Source organism: Ictalurus punctatus, chromosome 6 (genome assembly GCF_001660625.3).
Source record: "Ictalurus punctatus breed USDA103 chromosome 6, Coco_2.0, whole genome shotgun sequence".
In the NCBI taxonomy this organism is placed as follows: domain Eukaryota; kingdom Metazoa; phylum Chordata; class Actinopteri; order Siluriformes; family Ictaluridae; genus Ictalurus; species Ictalurus punctatus.
Genome location: NC_030421.2, coordinates 20,876,387 through 20,899,059, shown reverse-complemented (window position 1 = coordinate 20,899,059; position 22,673 = coordinate 20,876,387). Strand labels below are relative to the sequence as shown.

Genomic DNA, 22,673 nt, shown 5'->3' with positions numbered 1-22,673 from the left:
TTTATTTAGGTTTTTTATATTCGTGCCTTGTTTACACTCGCAGCAGGTTAACATTGCCCTTTAAAGACTCCGAGACGAGTCGGCTTGACTTGTGTTTTATGTTTATTTATATATTTATTACCAGGGCTAGTGCTTAATTAACCTTGAACAAGCTTTTAATCCTAATGGCATCTGTGCACTTAATACGGAGTAAAGCTTTTCTAATTATTCATAACCTACAATTATACTGTGCTTATTTCCACACAAATATGGCATACGCATACAGTCGTGTGCTGTTTCAGACACACACACACACACACACCCCCCTACACTTTGACACTCACGCACACATGCGCGCACACACATCTACACACACACGCGTATCTACACGCGCGCACACACACACACATTTACACTCACATGTATCCACATACACACACACACACACACACACACACACACACACACACACACACACACACATCTACACACACTCACACACACACACACATCTACACAAACGTATCTACACACACGTATCCATACACATACACAGAACATTTGCACGGGTGTCTGTGAGCATACTTGGCAGTAACATGTGCGTGCACTAGGGGGCAGTGAAACCTGCATCAAACCATTATGTACACTAAATGTTAAATGATGTCGTTTTTGCATTTCGCTGTAGAATAGAGAATGCACAGAAGAAGCAAAGTACTGGGTGTGATAAAAGCCCCATTTAGATTGGATTAGCTGATCAGGGGGACAGCTGTAATACAGTTTTTTACATATCTCCTCAGTGATCAAACTCTCAAAGCCAGACAACAATAAAATGACCCCAGGAGTGAGTTTATAGCAGGTTGTATTTTCAGTGGACTCTGGATGTTTGCATCACATGGCCATGTTATTACGCTCCATTCACAACATGGCATCCAAGCAGTCAAAGAGGCACTGGAGTAGAGAAGAGATGCCGGCTCGGATTTCAGTTTGTGGCGAACCAAGATTCCAGCAACAATTTAAATGCACAGTTGAAAAGCATCCATTTTGCGATTCAGGAAGGATTTAATATCTGGGGAGGGACACTGATACGTGGTACAAGACTAAATACAGCAAGTAGCTGCAGTCGAACATCTTTCTTTTTTTTTTTCGTTCCTCAATGCAAGAAGCCATCCGCATAGAATATCATGGACATGTGTATCCAGGTGGAGTTAAAATGCTCAGACGACCGCTGAGTCTGGAGAAAAGCAGTAGCTAATTCAATAGCTAATTTTGTCAGAGGATGATGGAGGAAAACACCTGAATCTGGGCGACATGGTGCTTCAGTAGGTAGCATTGCTGCCTCACAGCTCCAGGCTCCACTATTTGATCCTGAGCTTGGGTTACTGTCCGTGTGGAGTTTCTGTGCATGTTCTCCCTGAGTCTGTTTGGGTTTCTTCCAGGTTCTCTGGTTTCCTCCCACCTCACAAAAGCATGACTGCTGTTAGATTGGACTCCAGGTGTGAATTAGTGCATGTGTGTGTGTGTTGCCCTGCAATGGACCGGGTTCCCATACAGTCTCAACCAGTCACGGTTTTCTTGAAACAGCACGGAAGTTGTTGTTGTTTTTTACCACGTTGAGCTGAGATTTTGAAGCTGTACACATGTCTATTACCCACAACCTTCTACTCGATGCAGATACCTCTTTTTGATCTTCACAGAGGTATAAATCAGGCCTCATTCATGTGAAGCACATTAAGGGCGCATGAGATTCTTTGTCATGTCAACCTTCAGCTCTCCGTCACAGTACCGCAGCCCAGCTGTGAACAAACACCACCCTGAGTTCAACGCTCTCTCCTTCTCCCAGATTCTTAAAAGCATTTTTTCATCTTCTTCCAATTTTTCATCCTTTTCCACATTTTTCCCTCCATGTCTTTGTCTGCCTGTCTCATGTTTCTGCCTGACAGTGTAGTTTCCTCTATGCTACTGAGCATGTTTCTGCTTTCCATCTTCCTTGCCTGTATTTAGCAGCCACTTTTCCCTCTGCCAAGAACAAGCCTGACACATTCACTCTGTGAGTGTGTGTGTGTGTGTGTGTGTGTGTGTGTGTGGAGCAGCAGTGTGGCCTTGCACCCTGCTTAATGGGCACAGTGCCCTGTTATCTCTGGCGCTAAAGCTGCCCGTTACTGTGTCCTGCAGCACTTCACCACTGGTGGCATAGCATGTGATTATGGCAGCAGCTGCTGTTGGACAGTGCTAGCACTCCCATAATGCTTTGGGCTCACTGAGGGATGCGCTAAACTGGCAGAGAGTCCACCACGTCTTCCTAAGCCAAGCATACACTGTACGGTTAAAGTTTGCTGACAGTTCACATGGCACATCGACGTGGGTGTTTATACTTTATTTATTTTTCACTCATATTCATCTCTGGTTTTAAGTGCAGTGGATATTTTCTGCCAGTAGTTTTCCTGTTTGTCATGATCATTGTACAGTCCCTCCAGGATTTCGTGATTTTGCAGAGGAGCTTGCAATTTTTCCAAATTTCTGGGCCAAGACGCGTCATGTGATGTGATCACGACGAACATTGGGTCGAAGCCTCAATCTTCGATTCACGTGCATCGAACATGAGCACAGTGGAAAGGTCTCATTTACCAACAAGCATCACTGAGAAAGGACGTACAAAACAATTTCGTGCAACTGCAATTTCGCCAACTCGAGTAGTTTTCTGCGAATCGCATCAAAAATTTTTGGGAAAAAAAAAAGTCAAGCATTTTGGCCACAACAATCCCGAAAAACGATATTCTGTACAGACTGATTGTATGATGATGAGGAAATATACAGGAGATGCACTTGGGTCATTGCTACAGCAACAAGCTGGGCTTCGTATTTTCCCTGCCTGTAGCATGCTCTCTTTGTGCCAGTTGACCAGGTTCATTAGACCCACAGCTTAAATTGAGAACATTTGTGATGGGGGTAATAAATTGGGCCCAAACCATACAGTGTGTAACTGAAGACTCATGATTAGTATAGTGAATGAAATCGATTTAATGACTTGGGAAGATTAAAGGCAGTCAGAGTAAAAGCTTTAAAGCTTTAATCAGCATTATTGCTTTTCCTCCATGGACACAGACGGGTCTCGTGAAGTCACATGGCCACTCTGAGCTGCTGTTCAGGTGATAGAACAGATATTTTTTTAATATAGGGTTGGGTCCCCCCCCTTCTCTTTTTTTTTCCCCACTAAGCGTTTGTTTCGTATTATATATTACTATTTCTCCCTCTCGTTTCTGCCCAGCATCACATTTTATCCTCAGGCAAGAGTAACCGAGATCCGCAGCAGGATTCAGCAGTGAAGGCTATAGGATTCTCCTCTGCATTTTCTCCATCATTTAATCACTGATCAGTCATTCATTATTTCCCATGTCTTTACTAAATGATATGTCACACTACATTTGCTAAGATCCCTAATATCGAAGACTTATTTGCATCTGCGAGGGGGATCGATTGTGGGTGTGTTGCAGGTGATCTGCAAAGTTTCATCGGGTGAGTGACGACATGTGCAAAGTAAGAGGAGGAAACCATATTTCAGTGAGATTTTTGCCTCTGCTCTTTGTTCTTCTCTCAGATTTCAAAGAGAATCCCAGAAGAGTACACCGAGCAAAACTGAGACCTGAATGTAACGGCGGTTAAAGGCTTGAGACGGCACTGGAAAAACTGTTCATAATGCAGTACGAACGTAGACATGACGTGACAATCAGGTTTTTGCAATCAACCTTTTCAAGCCTCTGTTTAAATACTCTCGGCATTGGAAGTGCAAACGTGCAGCGAATAACTAATATGAAGCCAACTTTGCAGCAGTAATAAGCCATCATTTGAAATATGTAACGTTTGGAGTGTGTAGCCACTAAGGCACAATTTAGATACATTTTTGTATTATTCACTCACGGTAAATGGTATAGTTTTGTCTTTCACAAAATTATCCCGGGGTTTCTGCAAAAGTATTACCTGCCCTTCGGTCGTATTAATTTGCACACATAAACGCCGTTCCCTAAGTTACTTTCAGGCGGAGTAAATCGCACTACGGCTGCGGAACGAATCCGTCTGCATAGACGCTGCTCTGTATTCTGCCCCGAAAGAGCAACATATTCCATAGTCCATATTCATCATAGCCAAATCTACAGCCTGCTGGACGGTAGAAGGTGCAGTGTGTGTGTGTATATAAAGGTGTTCTTATTTTGACTGAAGCAGTAAGGTGGCGCTGAGTGCGAGTCCAGGTCGCATTAGTGTTGAGCGATGCCGCTGTTCCTCAGGCTCTGGCAGCACAGCAGCTTTGGGCCGTGTGCCATCTGCTTCCACAGACCGAGTTGAGGGGAAACCCGGGGCCTTCTCACACTGGAATTCTCAGGATCATGTGATAACGAGCTCCTCTTTAATATGCGTCGTCCTCCGCCCGGCTCACTGTGCAGCGTCAGTGTGCAGATCAGAGACCGGCGCGTTAGCATCGAGACAGAACGGAGCTGTAAACGCGGGACCTATAACGGCGAGGTTTAATCTTTCTGCCCCAGCTACTGTTAGTCTTTTTAATCACTTTCCCTTCTGTATCGGTTAAACGATTTTTTTTTCCTTCTTCTTCTCCTTCTTTTATACACCATCAGTTTTCTTGGCTTTGTTGTCTTGTGTTTATTGCTCACTTTTGTCCAGCTGCTTTTCCCACTGAGTGCACGGTGATAAAAAGTGCACGATGTGTACGTGATGAATATGAGAATATGACCACAGTGCTCAGGCTGTACAAACTTCAGTGTAGAAGCAGTTTGTGTCTCTTCAGGACAGTGTGATGTAGATCCCTCACCCTGCATTCACACTAGCAAGCACTGAAGCAGCGAGTCAGACGACCGACTATTCACTAGACTGACTAAGGCTGCGCACGACCGAGAGCTGGACTTCTCACTACAGTGACATCGTGACACGGAGACGAATCAGACTGAGATTTTCTTAGCTTTCCGCAGATAAGTTCAGGTGAAGTGAGAAATCCAAACGGTTTGGTTCAGTTCACCAAAGCAGTGGTGTGCCATGGGGTTGACTGATCAACCTTTTAGTAAGCTAAAATGAAATCATGGCTGTGATTATAGAAAAAAAAAAAAAAGGGAAGAGAAACAGCCAAGAGCCTAGCAAGCTTCATCAGTGCTAAAGAAAAGCAGTCAAAAACATGCCTCGTATTTATTTTTCTTATTCCCGCAATGACTAGGACAGCAGTACTGCGAACAGCAAGGCCATTACAGTAACAATAACGCCGATGATTGCAGCCGTCAGCAATGGCGTGATGGTGAAAAGAAAAAAAGTAATGATGCGTCTTGACTCGCAGGTAATGGAGAAGCAAAATGTAAAGGGAAGATGAGAGTCTGTGATTTAGGTCTGTGTGTCTGTCGTACCTCTCCTCCATTACGGAAAACTGATTAAAGTTGTATTTTTGTGGTTGATATAATAGAGCTGCACTAAAGAAAAATCGAAAATTGCTCTCTTGATTAGTTTCTTATTCACTCTGACCGATGATCGTAGACGTTTTGTACCCCGTGACCTTGCACACACTCTCTCACTCTCACACACACACACACACCCCTATGCAGAAACAAGTCGTGAGTGAATTTAAAATTGACCCGAATGCCTGCTTGTAATGAGAAGGAACATCCGTCCGTTTTCTGTACCGCTTATCCTACACGGGGTCACAGGCCACCCGGAGCCTTTCCCAGGGGACTCGGGGCATGAGGTGGGGTGCCAACCCATCGCGCACACACTCACACACCCGTTCATACACTAAGGACAATTTGGAAATGCCAATCAGCCTACTACACGTGTCTTGGGACTGGGGGAGGAAACCGGATTACCCGGAGGAAACCCCTGGAGCACGGGGAGAACACGCAAGCTCCACACACACAGGGTGGAGGCGGGAATCGAACCCCCGACCCTGGAGGTGCGAGTCAAGTGTGCTAACCATGAGAAGGAACAAATATTTAATATTATGTAATCAATGAGAAATTATGGACTATGATGGAAGCTTCATGTTTAAGATGTTAGGCTACTGATCGGAAGGTCGTGAGTTTAAATTCCAGTATCACTAAGCTGTCACTGTTGGGCCATTGAGCAAGGCCCTTATCCCTCAATTGCTCCGACTTATAAATGAGGTAAATGTAAGTCATTCTGGATAATGGCTCTGCCAAGTGCCATAAATGTAAATGAATGGGCCAAGTGAGTCATGGCTGAACACACCATTTTGCTCAAAACCTGCCAGTGATGCATTACACGTTAGAGTGATTTTCACCAGGAAGTGACTTATCTGTTGCTCTCAGCCCATGCGGTCTTGAACAGTGCAATCTGGGTATCCTAATAAGCTTGAAGTTGTGTACGAAGTAGTGGTTATTTTGCTCAGGATTTGTGCTAATATACTACAACTGTAATTCAAAGTTCAGACGAGCCATCATTCGTAGATATTCTCTAGGAAAACGTAGCTACCGCACTCTCCTCTGCTAATGTTTAGTAAGTGCACATATTATTCCTTACACACTGCTAAAAGAGTTGTAAGTAGGAATCATGATTTTAAGTCGAATAGTGCAAACCGTACTGTACATTTGAAGTCTGGATGATAATGGGCTGAAAACATTCATGCAGGTAGATTTTAAAATGAACTATTGAATGATCCTTTTCTGAGATACTGGCTGCGTCTGAAATGGTGTACTACCCTACTGCACAGTAGGCGGAAAGCAGTACACCAGAGGAGTAGTATATCCGAATTCTCAGTAGGCGAGAAATACCCGGATGGCACACTGCGAGATTTCGCAGTACACAACCGATCGACACGATGCGAGTAAAAAAAAAACTCCCATAATGCAATGGGACCGGTGCAGACGAGCTCAGAAAATAAATGGCGGAAGACGACAGCGCGTCGGCTCTTTTCAAGTGTTAAAGCTTGTATAAACAGGACTTGTTCAACAATACCCGAACAAATTATTAGCTTGTTGAAGGTTTAAACAAGAAAACAGTTGACACAGCATTTGAAACCCGTTTTGTGATCTTCATCATGCCTTAACCGGCCAAGCTAACGGCAACGAATTTACCTCAGCCTGTTAACCCCGCCCACGTTACATTACCAATCCGGTTAACTTTCCTGATGTGCATTTTGCCGATAGTCTGGTTGCTTTAATCTGGTGGACCTTTTTAAGATTTTTGTGTTCATGATTTACGTCGAAGGTCACATCACAATGCCAACATGGCGGATGTGGTATGTCCAGGATTGTATTCATACTACACACGCGGTTTCAACGGCCGTGCAGTAGAGACTGCATTGAATTCAGTATGTACTGTCAGAGTACGCGATTTCGGACACAGCCACTGATTTGAGAGAGTAAACAGTAGTGAGACAGCAGGAGACACACACACACACACACACACACACACACACACACACACAGGCCAAGAAACATAATTAGTTCCTGTCAAAGTTCCCCAGCATTATTGTACATCTCCAACCCCAAAAACTATTAGGTAGAAGAGGAGCAATTCATCAAGGGGAAATGTGAAACACACAAACACACACATACAAACACATACTTCCTCTCAGGGGGTTTGGACTCTACTGGAACATGAGAGGTTACAGTAATCCTCCTCTCACTGAAACTAGGCCTTCATTCTGTCTGACTGCGTGACCCAGTGAAGAGTCTTCTCCTGCTTCTTCTGTGGAGTGTGTGGCCCTGTGTCATGGTGTTATTGCCTCATTCCCTCCTTCCTCTCAGGTTAAATATACACACTTTCTCCACACTAAATATAGCCTCTTCCACTACCCAGCTCATATGACTTTTCAGGCCTCAAAATCCTTCATTTTTGCATATCCTTGGGCTGCTGAAGGGCCGTGTCCACTTATATAGTTAAATTAGAGCAGTTATTACATTCATGAGCCTGCATGTGTGTGTGTGTACGCACATGCCGTGGCTGAGAGAGATGTGTGCAGACCCACGGGCCTGGATTACACCCGAATACCAAGGCAACAGCAACAATTGCTCAATTATTTAGATGGCAGTGGAGGCAGAGGAGGCACCGACACCAGATAAATGAAAATGTTTTGGACTCGCTGCCCAAGGTCCTCCTTGGATTTGTTTTATGAATTTCAATTACACCATTGCCTCTCTGGTAGAAGCATGCCACTAAAGCCAGACCTCTGTAGCCGTAAACACACTCGCTGTGTTCTTGCTGAGAGCGAGAGCCGAGCGAGTCTGTCTGCTGCACTGCTGAAAAATGTTGAGCTGTAATAAAAAAAAAAATTATAAAATTGTATACAATAACCGATGCCAGTAGTGAATACAGCTTCTAACCTGGTGTGCGTGTGTGTGTTCCTGATGCAGGGGGCCATTTAGCGTGGTGAGGAGATGCATCAACAGAGAGACAGGTCAGCAGTTTGCAGTGAAGATTGTAGACGTGGCCAAGTTCACCTCTAGCCCTGGCCTGAGCACAGAAGGTGAGTTAAACACATACATACACACTATTTTTTTTTTTTCCATTTAAAGTACGCATGAACTCGTGTAGCACAACAAAAGCGCGTCCGCCCTGTCATCAGGAGACGATGATTTGAATCCCAACAATGCCCCAGCCGTCCGTAGTAGAGAGTGATGGCATATTCTCTCTCCCATGTCAATCACAGTGACTCTAGCCAATCACGGGCATCTGTGAGCTCATGTGTGTGTGTGTGTTTGTGTTTCCTCCATGTGTGTGTTACGCTGCCCTGTGAGCCTGCACGAGCATTTGCTAGCTTCACACGTCCCAGAGCAAGTACGTTAGGCTTCATCCTCCCTGGTTAGCCGTTTTCATTTGATAGGGTAGGACTGGCCGGTGGGTGGGATTTACCAAGGGCAAATTGGGGAGGAAAACTGAATTTTAAATGATTAACTCCATTTTGATAGCTGATTTGTATTGATTGTTGTTTGGGTCAGATCATGGCACAAAGCTCACATTTTTGCATTGAAACATATTTTAGTTATGGTCTGCACTTGTATAGCACTTTTTTAAAAATTTAGTGGTTCCAAGGCTCTTTACACTGTCTCTCATTCACCCATTCACACACACCAATGGTAACAGAGCTGCCATGCAAGGCGCTAACTTGGCGTCTCGAGCAACTTGAGGTTCAGTGTCTTGCCCAAGGACACTTCAGGATGTGGAGTCACGTGGGCCGGGAATCGAACCGCCAACCCTTAGTGGATAATCCACTCTGCCACCTGAGCCACAGCCGCCCATAGGTAGTTAGTGGTTCGCAGAATTTGACCATCTGAGGATGATGTGCTCGAAAAGGTAATGTTGAAGAAAGTAGATTTGATTGGGCTGTTTTTACAGGTTTGTTAAATAAATCACTCAGAATATAACAGTGTAATATAACAGTGTAAATGATGACTCCGACACTGAAATCCCACTTTTGACAAATATGAGCTAGTTTACTAGTCGTTAGCTTGCTAGCTAGTTATTTCGGTCCGCCATGTGGGCGTATATACATGTCTATAAACATGCATATTCATGTAATTCATGTATACTCATGCATCCTGGTATTTTTAATAAGGCCGGAAGTGTTCACAGGCCATTTTGATAGTTTCTTGTTCTACCAAGGTTGTTTAACGGTTTAAAAAAGTAATGGTGTATTGGTGTAAATTTCATCACAATTCCGTGAGTGTCGTTCAATAAAACTTTGAGTAGCACATCTGTCTGTAAGCACGATCAAAAGGGTTCGTGTCAGCGCACAGAGATTGGAAAGAATACAGTCTTTATTTGAAATGAAGACTAGATTATTGCATCAGTTCATACAATGCGCTATATTATATACATTATATTCAGAGTGCAGGAGTTTAGCTGTGAACTTCAGAGCTCTCCAGTCTTCTCGTTAGTACTTCCTGTAGAGAGAGTGTGAGAAGAGCTGACTGAGCTACTGATCCTACACTAGAACACACACACACTTAGTCTCCCTCCTTCTCATTTCCAGAGTGTCAACTTTTACAGTTTAACCATACCTTTTTTTTTTTTTTCCTTTTTAAATAAAGAATCAAGACCCCTCTGGTTATCCTTCATGGACCCTGTTGAGTGTGTTAGAACACATGCTGTAATTAAATACACAATATACCAAGCGTAATCCTCTGTGATGTGTCATGCAACTTGAGCCAGTCTCTCAGTTTTGCCTCATGTATGGCTTTATTTGAACTGGTGCACACTCGCAATCACAACACACACACACACACACACACACACACACACACACACACACACACACACACACACATTTTGTGTGCATGTGCGTGTTGAGTCTGTCTCTGTGCTGTAATTATTCTCAGCTCTGACCTTGGCCATCTATCGGAGCAGTGCTGTGTGTGTGTGTGTGTGTGTGTGTGTGCGTGTGTGTGTGCGTGCGTGCGCGCGCGAGCGAGCCCCGACTCCTCTAATTGTGTTCTGTGTCTGAGTCTTGTTTATTCGAGTGACTTGTTGCACTGCAGATGGCATTTCATTGTTAGTGCAGGTTAGCAGTAATTCTGAAGGACACACGGAGATTGTAGAGACATGTATAATAGAGAGCTGCAAACATGAGTCCTAAAACTCGGAGACGAGTTAGCATTTTAGCACTTGCGGTTCCCGAACTCTGGGTTTTTTGAATGGGTTTTTGGTTAAATGCCTGAAATAAGATATTTTCACGTTTTATTCGATGATATAAAATACATCAGTATCACCCCCCTCGTGCTTTTGTTAAGCTTAAAAAAGGCGGTTGCTATGCTAACAAGTGGCTAAACGGGACTACAGAGGTTGTCGGGGACATTAAACGTCATCACGCCGAACAGGAAATCTCGTCTATTACAGCCTCGTCCACTACAGCCTCCAGCCACGCCTATTACAGCCTCGCCTATTACAGCCTCGTCTACTACAGCCTCGCCTATTACAGCCTCGCCTATTACAGCCTCGTCTACTACAGCCTCGCCTACTACAGCCTCGCCTACTACAGCCTCGTCTACTACAGCCTCGCCTACTACAGCCTCGCCTACTACAGTCTCGCCTACTACAGCCTCGTCTACTACAGCCTCGTCTACTACAGCCTCGCCTACTACAGCCTCGTCTACTACAGCCTCGTCTACTACAGCCTCGCCTACTACAGCCTCGTCTACTACAGCCTCGCCTACTACAGCCTCGCCTATTACAGCCTCGCCTATTACAGCCTCGCCTATTACAGCCTCGTCTACTACAGCCTCGCCTATTACAGCCTCGTCTACTACAGCCTCGCCTACTACAGCCTCGCCTATTACAGCCTCGCCTACTACAGCCTCGCCTATTACAGCCTCGCCTACTACAGCCTCGTCTACTACAGCCTCGTCTACTACAGCCTCGCCTACTACAGCCTCGTCTACTACAGCCTCGTCTACTACAGCCTCGCCTATTACAGCCTCGCCTATTACAGCCTCGCCTATTACAGCCTCGTCTACTACAGCCTCGCCTATTACAGCCTCGTCTACTACAGCCTCGTCTACTACAGTCTCGCCTACTACAGCCTCGCCTATTACAGCCTTGTCTACTACAGCCTACTGCCTCGTCTATTACAGCCTCGTCTACTACAGCCTACAGCCTCGCCTATTACAGCCTCGCCTATTACAGCCTCGTCTACTACAGCCTCGCCTACTACAGCCTACAGCCTCGCCTATTACAGCCTCGTCTACTACAGCCTCGCCTATTACAGCCTCGCCTATTACAGCCTCGTCTACTACAGCCTCACCTACTACAGCCTACAGCCTCGCCTATTACAGCCTCGTCTATTACAGCCTCGCCTACTACAGCCTACAGCCTCGCCTATTACAGCCTCGTCTATTACAGCCTCGTCTACTACAGCCTACAGCCTCGCCTATTACAGCCTCGCCTACTACAGCCTCGTCTACTACAGCCTCGCCTACTACAGCCTCGCCTACTACAGCCTCGTCTACTACAGCCTCGCCTACTACAGCCTACAGCCTCGCCTACTACAGCCTCGCCTATTACAGCCTCGTCTACTACAGCCTCGCCTACTACAGCCTACAGCCTCGTCTATTACAACCTTGTCTACTACAGCCTCGCCTACTACAGCCTACAGCCTCGCCTATTACAGCCTCGCCTATTACAGCCTCGTCTACTACAGCCTCCAGCCTCGTCTATTACAGCCTCGTCTACTACAGCCTCCAGCCTCGTCTATTACATCCCTGTCTACTACAGCCCCGTATACTACAGCTTCGTCTTCTGCAGCCTCGTCTACTACAGCCTCCAGCCTCATCTACTATAGCCTCGTCTATTACAGCCTCGTCTACTACACTCTAGTGGAACATGCTGATGAAAGAAAAGTCAACTAAAAGGTCAACTCCGAATTTCATCGCAAACTAAATCATGGACGATCATGTTATTTATAAAGGTTAATATTCAAGTCATGTTGCAGGTGGATTGTTCCTTTTAGTGCTGTTGTCGACTTTATTTTTAATACTGAATTATGTATGAACTCTCGTGCACTGTATGAACTGCGTGTGCTAGCAGTCGTTCTTGGCGGTTGTCGAGGGAATCTCCTTTCGGTATGCAGCATCAGTGTTTCAAACACGGTCAAGGAGATAAATTTGTCAGTGTGAAGACTTGCAGAAAAAGTGTTAATGGAGAGCGAAATGTGAGGCGCTCGAGTCAAGAGCTGAGCAGAAGGTGCATCGAGCAGCTAATCCAGTCAGAGGCTTGTGGGAGCAGCTGATGTGAAAGAGGCCCGGCAGAATGGAGGAGAGCGCAAACCGAAGCCGACAGCATAGCCATGCACTTTCTGGATAAAATAACAGGCACAGCCTGCGAGGAATGGAGGAGTGCTGGATGGCTGATTAGGATAGATGTTGCTAGTGCTGAGAATTGCCTTAGATCGTCCTGTAGGTTCTCTCATAGCCATATAACCGAATGGCTCTTTTATGCACGGCGCACACATCCGGTAACTATTGCTTAAGATATCGAGCAATAATAATACCAACTTGTGTTTTTGACTGTTTTCCCAGCTTTCTGTAGCTCATATTGTGATGTATTATTCATTTGACCACACAATAAAACCTCTCACATTTTAGCAGTTATCCTAACTGTAAAGCTGCCGCCCCAACATTTCCAGTAACTCGGCCAGCTCTTGTTTTTCTGCTTCCAACAGCGAATGGAAAAATCCATTTGTTATATCGGGGCACACTGGGGTGTGTTTCCTTTATTCTCTGCTCAGTGGCCAGAGCTCTTGGATGCTCTCATTTTCATTCTCTCCTTTCTTCAGGCTTGAATAAAACACTCACGAACGGTCTGCCTCCAGCGCCGGGTATATTTCATAGACCTCTCTTCTCAAAAGATAAACAGTGAAGGCTTTTACTCAGTTGAGTGTGTCCTTTCACTGACCCCGTCACTCGGCGTGAGTTCTTGTTGGTTGCGAGCCAGTGGGGAGTGAAAGCATGAAGCACAGTAATCGAAATCTCAAACAGTGGAATTGACCTGAGAGGAAGTGGCCTCGTATGGGACTAATGTGCTGAAGCGCAGTGGGAGGGAGGGCCTCAGAGACAGAGTTCTGTGAAGCCCAAAATCCATCCCTGCTCAACAAAACATATCCGTGTTAAGTTCTACAAGCGCGGTCGTCTTCACTGATACACTGATACTCCACACTGGTTTCAGGATTCAGAGAGTAATCCATAATACACTTTATTTTTGTGTGTGACAGCGGACGCTTTGTGCACTTTATGGATAAATGTATATTTTCTCTAACTTAAACAAAAATATGCATGTAGTCCACATGTTTTTTTTGGACTTGAAGCTCACATGGCTCTCAGAAATGTCTCAATTCTTAATTAACCCCCCCCCCCCACACACACACACACACACACACACACACATCATCTTACTGTGTATTAGCATTTGATCACACATTTGATCCTAAACCATGTGCCACTATTATCATATTCATAGTGGCACATGGTTTGCACCTTTCATCTTCCCTGCTTGCCACTGTGGCTTTTCATTAGCACTGTTTGAATTTTTAATATTGTTATTAGCGCCTGCGTCTCAGGTTGTGCCAGTGAAGCCGTCTACTCGGCGTAGGGGAGAATGGTGCCCGTGAGCAGAGCCATTAAAAAGTTGACACTGAAGAGGTGGATTCTTCTTCATATGCACACTGAGACATCTCCAGGGAGTCCAACTCAAATGGACAGATCCCATCTCGCTATTTAATTTGCTCAACACTCAGTTGAGCCTCAGTTACTGACTATCTGTCACTGAAGAGCAAGAGAGGGTAGGAAGATGGTTTGATGATTGCTATCAGTTTGTACCCCCATACTGGATACTTCCTTCTTATTATCACATTGAACAAGTTAGGTTTATATATCAGCTGAGTATGCAGGGCTTTACAACATTTAAGAGGCACCCTTATTGAGAAACACTTGCAGAATAAGTACTCACTCGGTCGCCTCCATGAATGGACCTGTCTGGGTTGAAGAATATCATTAAGCTAAAACTCTGGTATGGTGGCATGTTGTTGCCATATTTACATGGGTTTCCTCCAGGTTCTCTGATTTTCTCCCAAAAAGCATGGCAGGAGGTGGATCTTGGGTGTAAATGAGTGTGTGAATGTGCCCCTGAGATGAACTGGCATCCCATCTAATAACTGTTCCTCTCCTTACACCCAGTGTTCACAAGATGGGTCCAGATTCAGTGCACCCCTGACCAGGATAAAACACTTACTGAAGATGTTTGAATGAATAAATTAATGAATAACCCCCTGATTAAAAAAAAGGCGTTAGTACAGGTACCAAACTAGATTATTATTGTTATTATTATTATTTAAATAAATGGTTATATAAATTGCATGTTTAGTACTTGTTGCTCAGTTCACTCCATCACCTCGATGCCAGTAAAGAGAAGAGTCTTTATTTCTTGATACGTGGTGTATTTGTCTCATGAAATATGGCAATTTTATGCCTTGTTGTGCCCCGAACAGTGGTCCGGGGAAAGGTTTGACCAGAGAAATCAGCCAAACTCTAGTACGCCCGCTTGCATTAAGCTACAATATGTTTAGTGAGATGAAGAAAGAAGCATGCTGCTTCTCATAGACATCTCTGCATATGTGTAGTTCCAGTTCAGGTAGAGCCCAGATGTTGCCATGGCATCCTCTCAGAGTTAAAAAATGTTATTGAATTATTGGTTATGATCATGACTATCAAAGTGGAACTTGCTACAAAGATGTTTTTTTCCCCCACTGTTGATCCTTCACTCTGACTACGTTTACATGGACGGCAGTAATGTAATTATTGACCTTATTCTGAATAAGACAATATTGTGATTAAGGTGTTTACATGAGTTGCTTTTAGAATATTCATTTCATATTCCCGTTTTACATGTTATAGAATTTAACATCCATTAACAGCACATGTCATTAAGCCACAATATCAGGGGCCACATCAGACTCATGTATCTCGCCTCTATATAGCATGTAAATATGTGGTTTTGGACGCAGCCATGTTCTCTTGTTTGCTGTAAGAAGGTTGAGCTCTGCCATATGTGTATGTGTCCTGTCGCACAATGCCGTGAAAACTCCCACACGATGTTAATAATGTGATTAAGGTGTGTACATGTCTGTAATGCACTTCGATAATGCGACTAAAACAGGAATACTCCACATGTCTCAATACGATTTGTGTTTACTTCGAGTACGACTTTAGCTGGATTAAGGTCATCAAGAATCACTGTTTGTTTACATGGTAGTTTCTTTAACAGAGTATTGTCTCAATCTGGTTATTATCGGATTATCGTTGTCCACGTATAAACGTACTGAGTGATTTCAGAAGCAAACAGAGAGAAGAGAAACCAGACAAACTATAAAAATGAGAAGTAGAGTGAAGAAAATAAGCCACAGTTGAATAAACAGAGGGCTGCTTGTACAGAAACAAAGTCAAGAGTTTACATCGTTTCCTCTTTTTCACCACTGTAAAGTGTATAGGGAAGTCATGTGCTGTTTATTGTTAGCAGGCTGCCATGGGGTTAAATGTACAGATATCAACCTAATGCAGAGGCATTCAGTAGAAAATGTGGAGGAGGGAAATGAGTAATAAGGGCAAAATTGTGCAGTTGATCAATATTCATGTTATTAAAACAGTACAGGAACTATATTTAATAGTTTGTTTTCAAAGCATGATGAGCTAAATTTTTTGGTTTGTGTTTTTACCAGTTGAACTGAATGCATACGGGTCACTGCATAACATATGTACTAATTATGTCTGGTCAACAAGCAAATACGAAAGGTTTTTCAATCGCTGTATATCGCAGGAAAATTAAAGCCTTCTTCGCTAGATAACCTGCTTCACATCATCTTCAACAGCAAAAAAAAAAACCTACTTCACACTTTATAGATTTCTATCTGTAGGCGTATGTACTGTACAAACATTGGATCTGTTTCTAATAGTGTGATCGTATATTGAGAGCCGACCTAAAAAGCATCAAATGGAGCTAACTGATTTGAGATTATTACTGGTATCCTAAAAACACTGATGCTGCTGAACAATATGTAAATAAATTCTTATTTTTAAACTGTAATTATTTTTCATTTATTTAAATGGCTTGGTGTACAGTATACAAAGCCAGGATGAGTTGGTACATGTCTTTTAAGGCAGTTCACATGTCTGGTTGAACCCGAAGCTTGTGTGCACACTTCATATAAGCTTTCAGTGTAAGTTTGCCTTTAGTAGCCACAACTGACTTGTTTTTCTTAGTTGCTATGTAAAAAAAAAAAATATATATATATATATATATATATATATATATATATATATATATATATATATATATATAAATGTATGTGCTCCTTAGCAAAACAGCAACCGGCTGAGATTAACCAGTAAATTACACTTGCATTGTCATGAACATTCAAGCCCGAGATCTACTCCTAGCTGCTTATTATAGTTGTTCCTCATACACAGCACATGCCACAAAGGTGACTGATATTCACACTTCTGCTTCCTGAAGCCTCTGTGGCTCATAGCAAACCACCTATTGAAGTTTGATACTCTTCGGAAATCTGTGTGAAATGTTGATGAAATGAGGGTTTCCTCTTTCCGTTTTCGATTTAATTGGCAAAGGGAACAAGTACACTATTTACACTAATATTCGTAAATCACGGCGAGTTGACCGGACGTGTGTCTGCTGAAATTCTGTGTGGGTTTCAGACTGTATCGTGTTGGGTTATTTGTTGTTGTTTTAATTTTTTGCCTGCTGGCACTTAACGGGTACAGATAATTGACTCTTCTCATAATGGTGAGATTTTTGTCCTGTCCATGTGCATCATCAGATTTTATACTCTGTCCTACTGTTTGATTTCCGTTTACTGCATTTAGCCCGTATGCAGAGTGAATTACAGATGTACTTTGTAGTTTCTATCAAAAACACATCCTCATGCTAGTGAGGTAATAGGTCATGGTCTAAGAATATTAAAATTGTAAAGCTAATCATCAAGCTGAAACCCTGCCAGAGGGAAGTTAGTATTAGTTAGTACAGAGCCAAAAACATTACAAGACCAGTCATTCCACCAGCTGGCTGCCAGGATGTATGTTTTCCTTGTGTCTTGAGGGAAGGTGAGTCAAGTTAAGCTTGAAGGGAATGTGGTGCAGGTTGGGGTTTAATAAATGTCTTGAGGTAGGTTTGCATTGCTCTGTTTTTGCAGGGAAGCCCCAGTGTTTTACATCTGATGCAGAGGACACCCAAGTGGTGCAACAGAAAAGTGTCATTGTCGGGAGACTGCAAGTTTAAATCCAGACTGTGCCATAGCCATTCGTGGCCGAAAGCCAAGAGAGCAAAATTGGCCATGCTCTCTGGGTGGGAGGGATGGCATACACCCATTCTCAGGGCTCCAGGCAAAAAAAAATAATCTAGGAGCCATTGGCTCCTAAACCCAAAATATTTAGGCGCCGATTCAAATTTTCAGGAGCCGTAATATAGTGATGTCATATGATATATGATGATATCATTGTTAAACGGCTACCTCACACTGCCTTTTCTTTCCCCTCTGTACTGTCTGCCTTTGTTTACTCTGCCTCCCATCGTTTACACAATGTATTCTTTACATACACAATATGTGCAATGTTCAGTATGTCATATTGAATCAAATTACCGTAAATACTTAAATGTCCAGTCATTTCTTTCTTTTTTTTTTTCACGTTTTTGTTCAGTTACGTACAATTAGTTCCTGCTTATTCAGGCTCAGAGTCATGTAGGCTGCATTGAATTTTATTTTCAATTCCCTCATCTCTTTTTCTGCGACTTTATCACTAGCACGTTGCACTGCTCTCACGATTGGGGCGGCACGCGGGGCAGACCTAGCAATGACACAATCCCTGGCATTCTTATGTTTTTTACTGTCACCATGCTTCTTCACGGTTTCTTTTTTAAAATGACTCGAACTGGTAATCAACTCTGTTTTACCAGCAATATCTTGTCCTGCTTTAGCTCAAAAGGTGCAGTGCTTTCTCCAATCGTCATAACGTAACCAGGCGAGCTCTTGTAGCCCAGCTGATTTAAACGGTCTTGTCGGGACGGGAGCCGCAGGGACGGGAGAAGACGACTCAACTCGCTGCGCTTGACTGTCATCAAATGTAAAAGATTGCACACCAATTGAAACGGGCTGGGATGACTCAAATGTCACTCGAGAACTTTCACTGACCGAGTCTCGACATCGTCGGCATCTGATGTAGAGGAGGCAGGGTTTGGACGGGCAGGGAATGAGAAAAAGTCTGATATTTTTCTCGTCAGCTGGCTAACGTTAGTTAACTACGCAGTTAACTAGCCTACATGTAACAGATAAATTCAAATTCCAACGAACTAAACCACGTCAAACTAAATTAAACACCTTTAATAAAGTTTACACTTCCAACTTTTTAACCAGATAAACGTGACGTTGAACCTGTTTCTGTTCATCTATACAGCCGACGCGTCAACCACTGCAGGACAGGAGTGCAGAGTTTATTTATTGGTAACCATACAGGAGTGCACGCGATAGGGCATGTAGACTCATGCTCAACGGGAGATGAGAGTTCAGTAGCCTAACACAAGAAGACGTATGGTCATTTCTATTTCGTTTGTGGGTAACGGTGGCCACCGGCGACTGGCAGAAAAACATGGTCGCAAAATTAAAAAGTTGGTCGCATTGGCGACATATTACTCGCCATCTGGAGCCCTGATTCTTCTGTAAATCAGTAGCCAGTTGTGGGTGTCTGTGGGCTTATGCATGCTCTGAGTGTGTTATGCTGCAGCATGACTGGCTGGTGGCTGGTCTGATAGGAAAGAGCTGGGTGTTGGGTGGGATTTGGCAGATGAGCAAATTGGGGAGAAAATGAGTTGGGAAATTGGATGCGGGTAGTTATAGGAGCGAGTGGTGGGAATGCAGCAATATGGTGGTGTGGGAGAACTTTGGGAAATTGAAAACAAGGATAAATTCTAAGGGTCTAATGGCATGCAGGGGCAGACCTGAGAGGAGCATGATGCTGTAGTCTAATCTTGAGATTGCACGACTGAAAAAGCTCCTGTCAAGCCTCTATGGAGAGAAATTGAGCAGTGTATAGGCTTTCTCAGACCAACAAGGGAACAGTGGGCTGTGGGAAGCACATATTATACCACTACATGCCTCAGCCTGGCTGGACTTCACAGTTCTTCCTTTACTGATCTCTGCTCTTCCGATATGAATCCTTACATGGCCCATTATCTGGAGAGGGAAATACACAGGCTTGTGCTGGAGACTGTTAACTGTTCGTCTTTTGTGGCTGGATCCTGTTCTATAGGGAACACATTGATCACTGATCACATTGATATGGCTAGTATTAAATCACACTGCTGTCTCCAGCTCTATCTGTTTCGAATGCTGTTGATTGACAGACCCTAGACATTTGATCAGCCTCCTTGCTGTGATGTGTTAACGTGAGGGCAGCTCATTGCTAAATGTCTGGTGAGCATGTCAGCGTGCACATCGAATATATTGCGTTCGGCTGTAAATCAGCAGCTAGAGAAGATCAAATGTGCACCCGATCGCCATAAAATTCAAACAACTTGAGTTTTATGATGTCCTCTTTTGAAAAGCCGTATCCTTTTTGGTAAGTAGTTTCTGCTTTCACTTCTCTTTTATCATACAGTATTGTTCAGCGTTCCTCATACTGCATCAAGGTTCTTTATACTCCATTCCCCAAATCAGCAGTGAGATGGCTGCTCTATTTAAAAATGATCCCACATGTTATTTACAAAGATTAGTTCTGGGGAAAGAGTGAGGAAACAGGAGAGGAAGTGGGCGAGAGAGAGAGAGACAGAGAGAGAGAGAGAGAGAGAGAGAGAGAGAGAGAGAGAGAGAGAGAGAGAGAGAGAGTCCTTCCACAGTCCTTCCACCACACCCAGTCCTCTCCTCAGAGTTTTAAACCCAAAACAATTAGCCTATTAAAAACATGTAATTACTAGGGGTTTTTGTTGTTGTTGTTGTTGTTGTTGTTTTGGCATTTGCACAGGTGCTTCAGTTTAGCTACCAGTGTCACTAGCTGTTTCATTTATTTCTGAAGACATGTAACAATAGTGTAAGAAAACAGAGCTCATGTTACAGATGTGAATCTATTTAGCATCATTTTGAGGTTGGCTGTGCGGTGAGCTGGGTATCAAAGTAATAATTCGAGGCAGATGCATGATGGGAGTTTTCAGTGTTTAATACTGGCCAGACATTCTGCAAAGATTCACATCTTACATATGATGATAAAATAATTGGTAAAAATTTCTTGTGTCATTCCCAAAAATGACTTCTAGTATTGGGAACACTAAGGAAGACTTAGGAACTTGCTTGTCTCGTGGACATTCCACAACATTAAAGCTTAACTATCAGGGCTGGGTATTGAGACCAATTTGGCGATTGGATCCTTTTTATATGGTTTCGATTCAATATCGATTGGTTATCGATATTTCATTAAAAATGTTCGTTTTGCAGACACGGGATCCATACTTTAATATAGATGCTGGTAACTGAACCCTTCTACTTGGCTGTATTACTGAAGTACACATTTACATTAATAATAGGGCCCATACATTTATGTTTAATTTACTTTTACTTTGAGTAAAAAACGTTGTAACAAAGAAATCATAAATCTGTGCATTAAATGCACACACGGTAAAAACAAACTACACATTACTGTAAAATATCAACAAAAACATTGTAAATGTGCCACAATGAAATTCATTAACAACTTGAAACATGTTTAAGAAATAAAACCATTTTCAAAATTCAAAACATAAGACGGCGATGTGTTCAGGACAAGAGGCGAAATTCAGATGATATTCGCATGCTCTCAAGTAAAGCACGCACATTAAGAATCGATTCAGGGATTTCCCAAATCAATATCGTTTCGTTAAATTGAAGATCGATTAAAGTCAATATCGATAGAGGATCGATTAGAATCTATATTTTTTACTCAGCCCTATTAACTATAAATGTTGTGACGTGTCGTCCAATAATATATTCAACATTGTAACTGCTTGCAGATCGCTGAGCTATAAGTGGAATAACAGTCTAGACTGTGCATTTCCACAAACACGATCCGTTTTACAATAATAACAGCTCATTTCAGCTGACTTCAGTGAATAACGAATAAAAAAAAAAACCCTCTAGTCCTCAACACAAGCACATTGGCTCTGAGATGAATATTATGCATAAATAAGCATGCTGCTCAATTTGAACTTGCTTATTTATCCTGGATTCTCTCATCCAACGTGATGAATTGACTGCAGTTATTAAACGAGAAATGTGTGGCATCTGTTTAAAGATGGTCTGCACATTCATAAGCTATCGTAACATGGCTACCACAAAAACATGACCAGATAAAATCACATGACATTATTTCAATTATGTATGTGATCGTCAAATAAGATTCAGTCTCGTCTATCTACTCGGGTGTATTGGCCATAATTCCCCACGCAGTCAGAACCTCTCACGCAGTGACTCAAATGGTCCGTGTTTTTACCTGGATGATGTACTGAGCTGCCAAAAATATAGTGCAGTTCATTGGACTTTTTATTTTTATTATTCTCTGGAAACTCTGAAAGCACTGGATTTTGTTGGATATTTAAGTGTACTCCCTGACTGACTTTGTTGCTCATAGTAACGTTGCAAGAAAAATAAAGTCGAATCTTTTGCTACTTGCATCGTAATACAGTCATGTGAAAAAGTATTTTTTATTCTGTTTTTCGTACATAGTAGGAGATTTTTCGTAATCTCGCACTAAGTTGTTTCAGAAATGAAAACAACATCTAAGATAAAACAAAGGCAACCTGATTAAACACACAATACAGTTTTTAAATGATGGAGCAAAAAAAGTAATCCAATAACAACTGGGCCTGTGTGAAAATGTATTTGCACCCCTGTATTTACTAATTCCCCAAATCTATGAAACTGCATTCATAATGGGGTTCAGCTGGACTAAACACAACCAGGCCTGATTACTGCAAACCCTGTTCAATCAAATCAACACTTAAATAGAACTTATTCACAGCATGAAGTTGGTTCAAAGGTCTTACCCAGTAACACTATGACAAAACTGAAAGAAATTCCAGAAATGATGAGGAAGAAGACGATTGAAATACATCACTCTGGGAAGGGTTATAAAGATATTTCAAAGGGACTCCAAAGAACAACACTGAGA

At 42.9% G+C, this 22,673-nt stretch overlaps 1 protein-coding gene across 8 annotated transcripts in view; it reads left to right on the top strand.

Annotated features, from left to right (window-relative positions):
• Window positions 1-22,673, top strand: part of caska (calcium/calmodulin-dependent serine protein kinase a) — a 177,515-nt gene that overhangs the window by 72,814 nt on the left and 82,028 nt on the right. For all 8 annotated transcript variants that reach the window (XM_047156098.2, XM_017469539.3, XM_047156092.2 and 5 more), the window contains exon 2: window positions 8,340-8,452. In XM_047156098.2, the coding sequence (XP_047012054.1) occupies window positions 8,340-8,452 (113 nt within the window). The remainder of the gene's footprint in view (window positions 1-8,339; window positions 8,453-22,673) is intronic.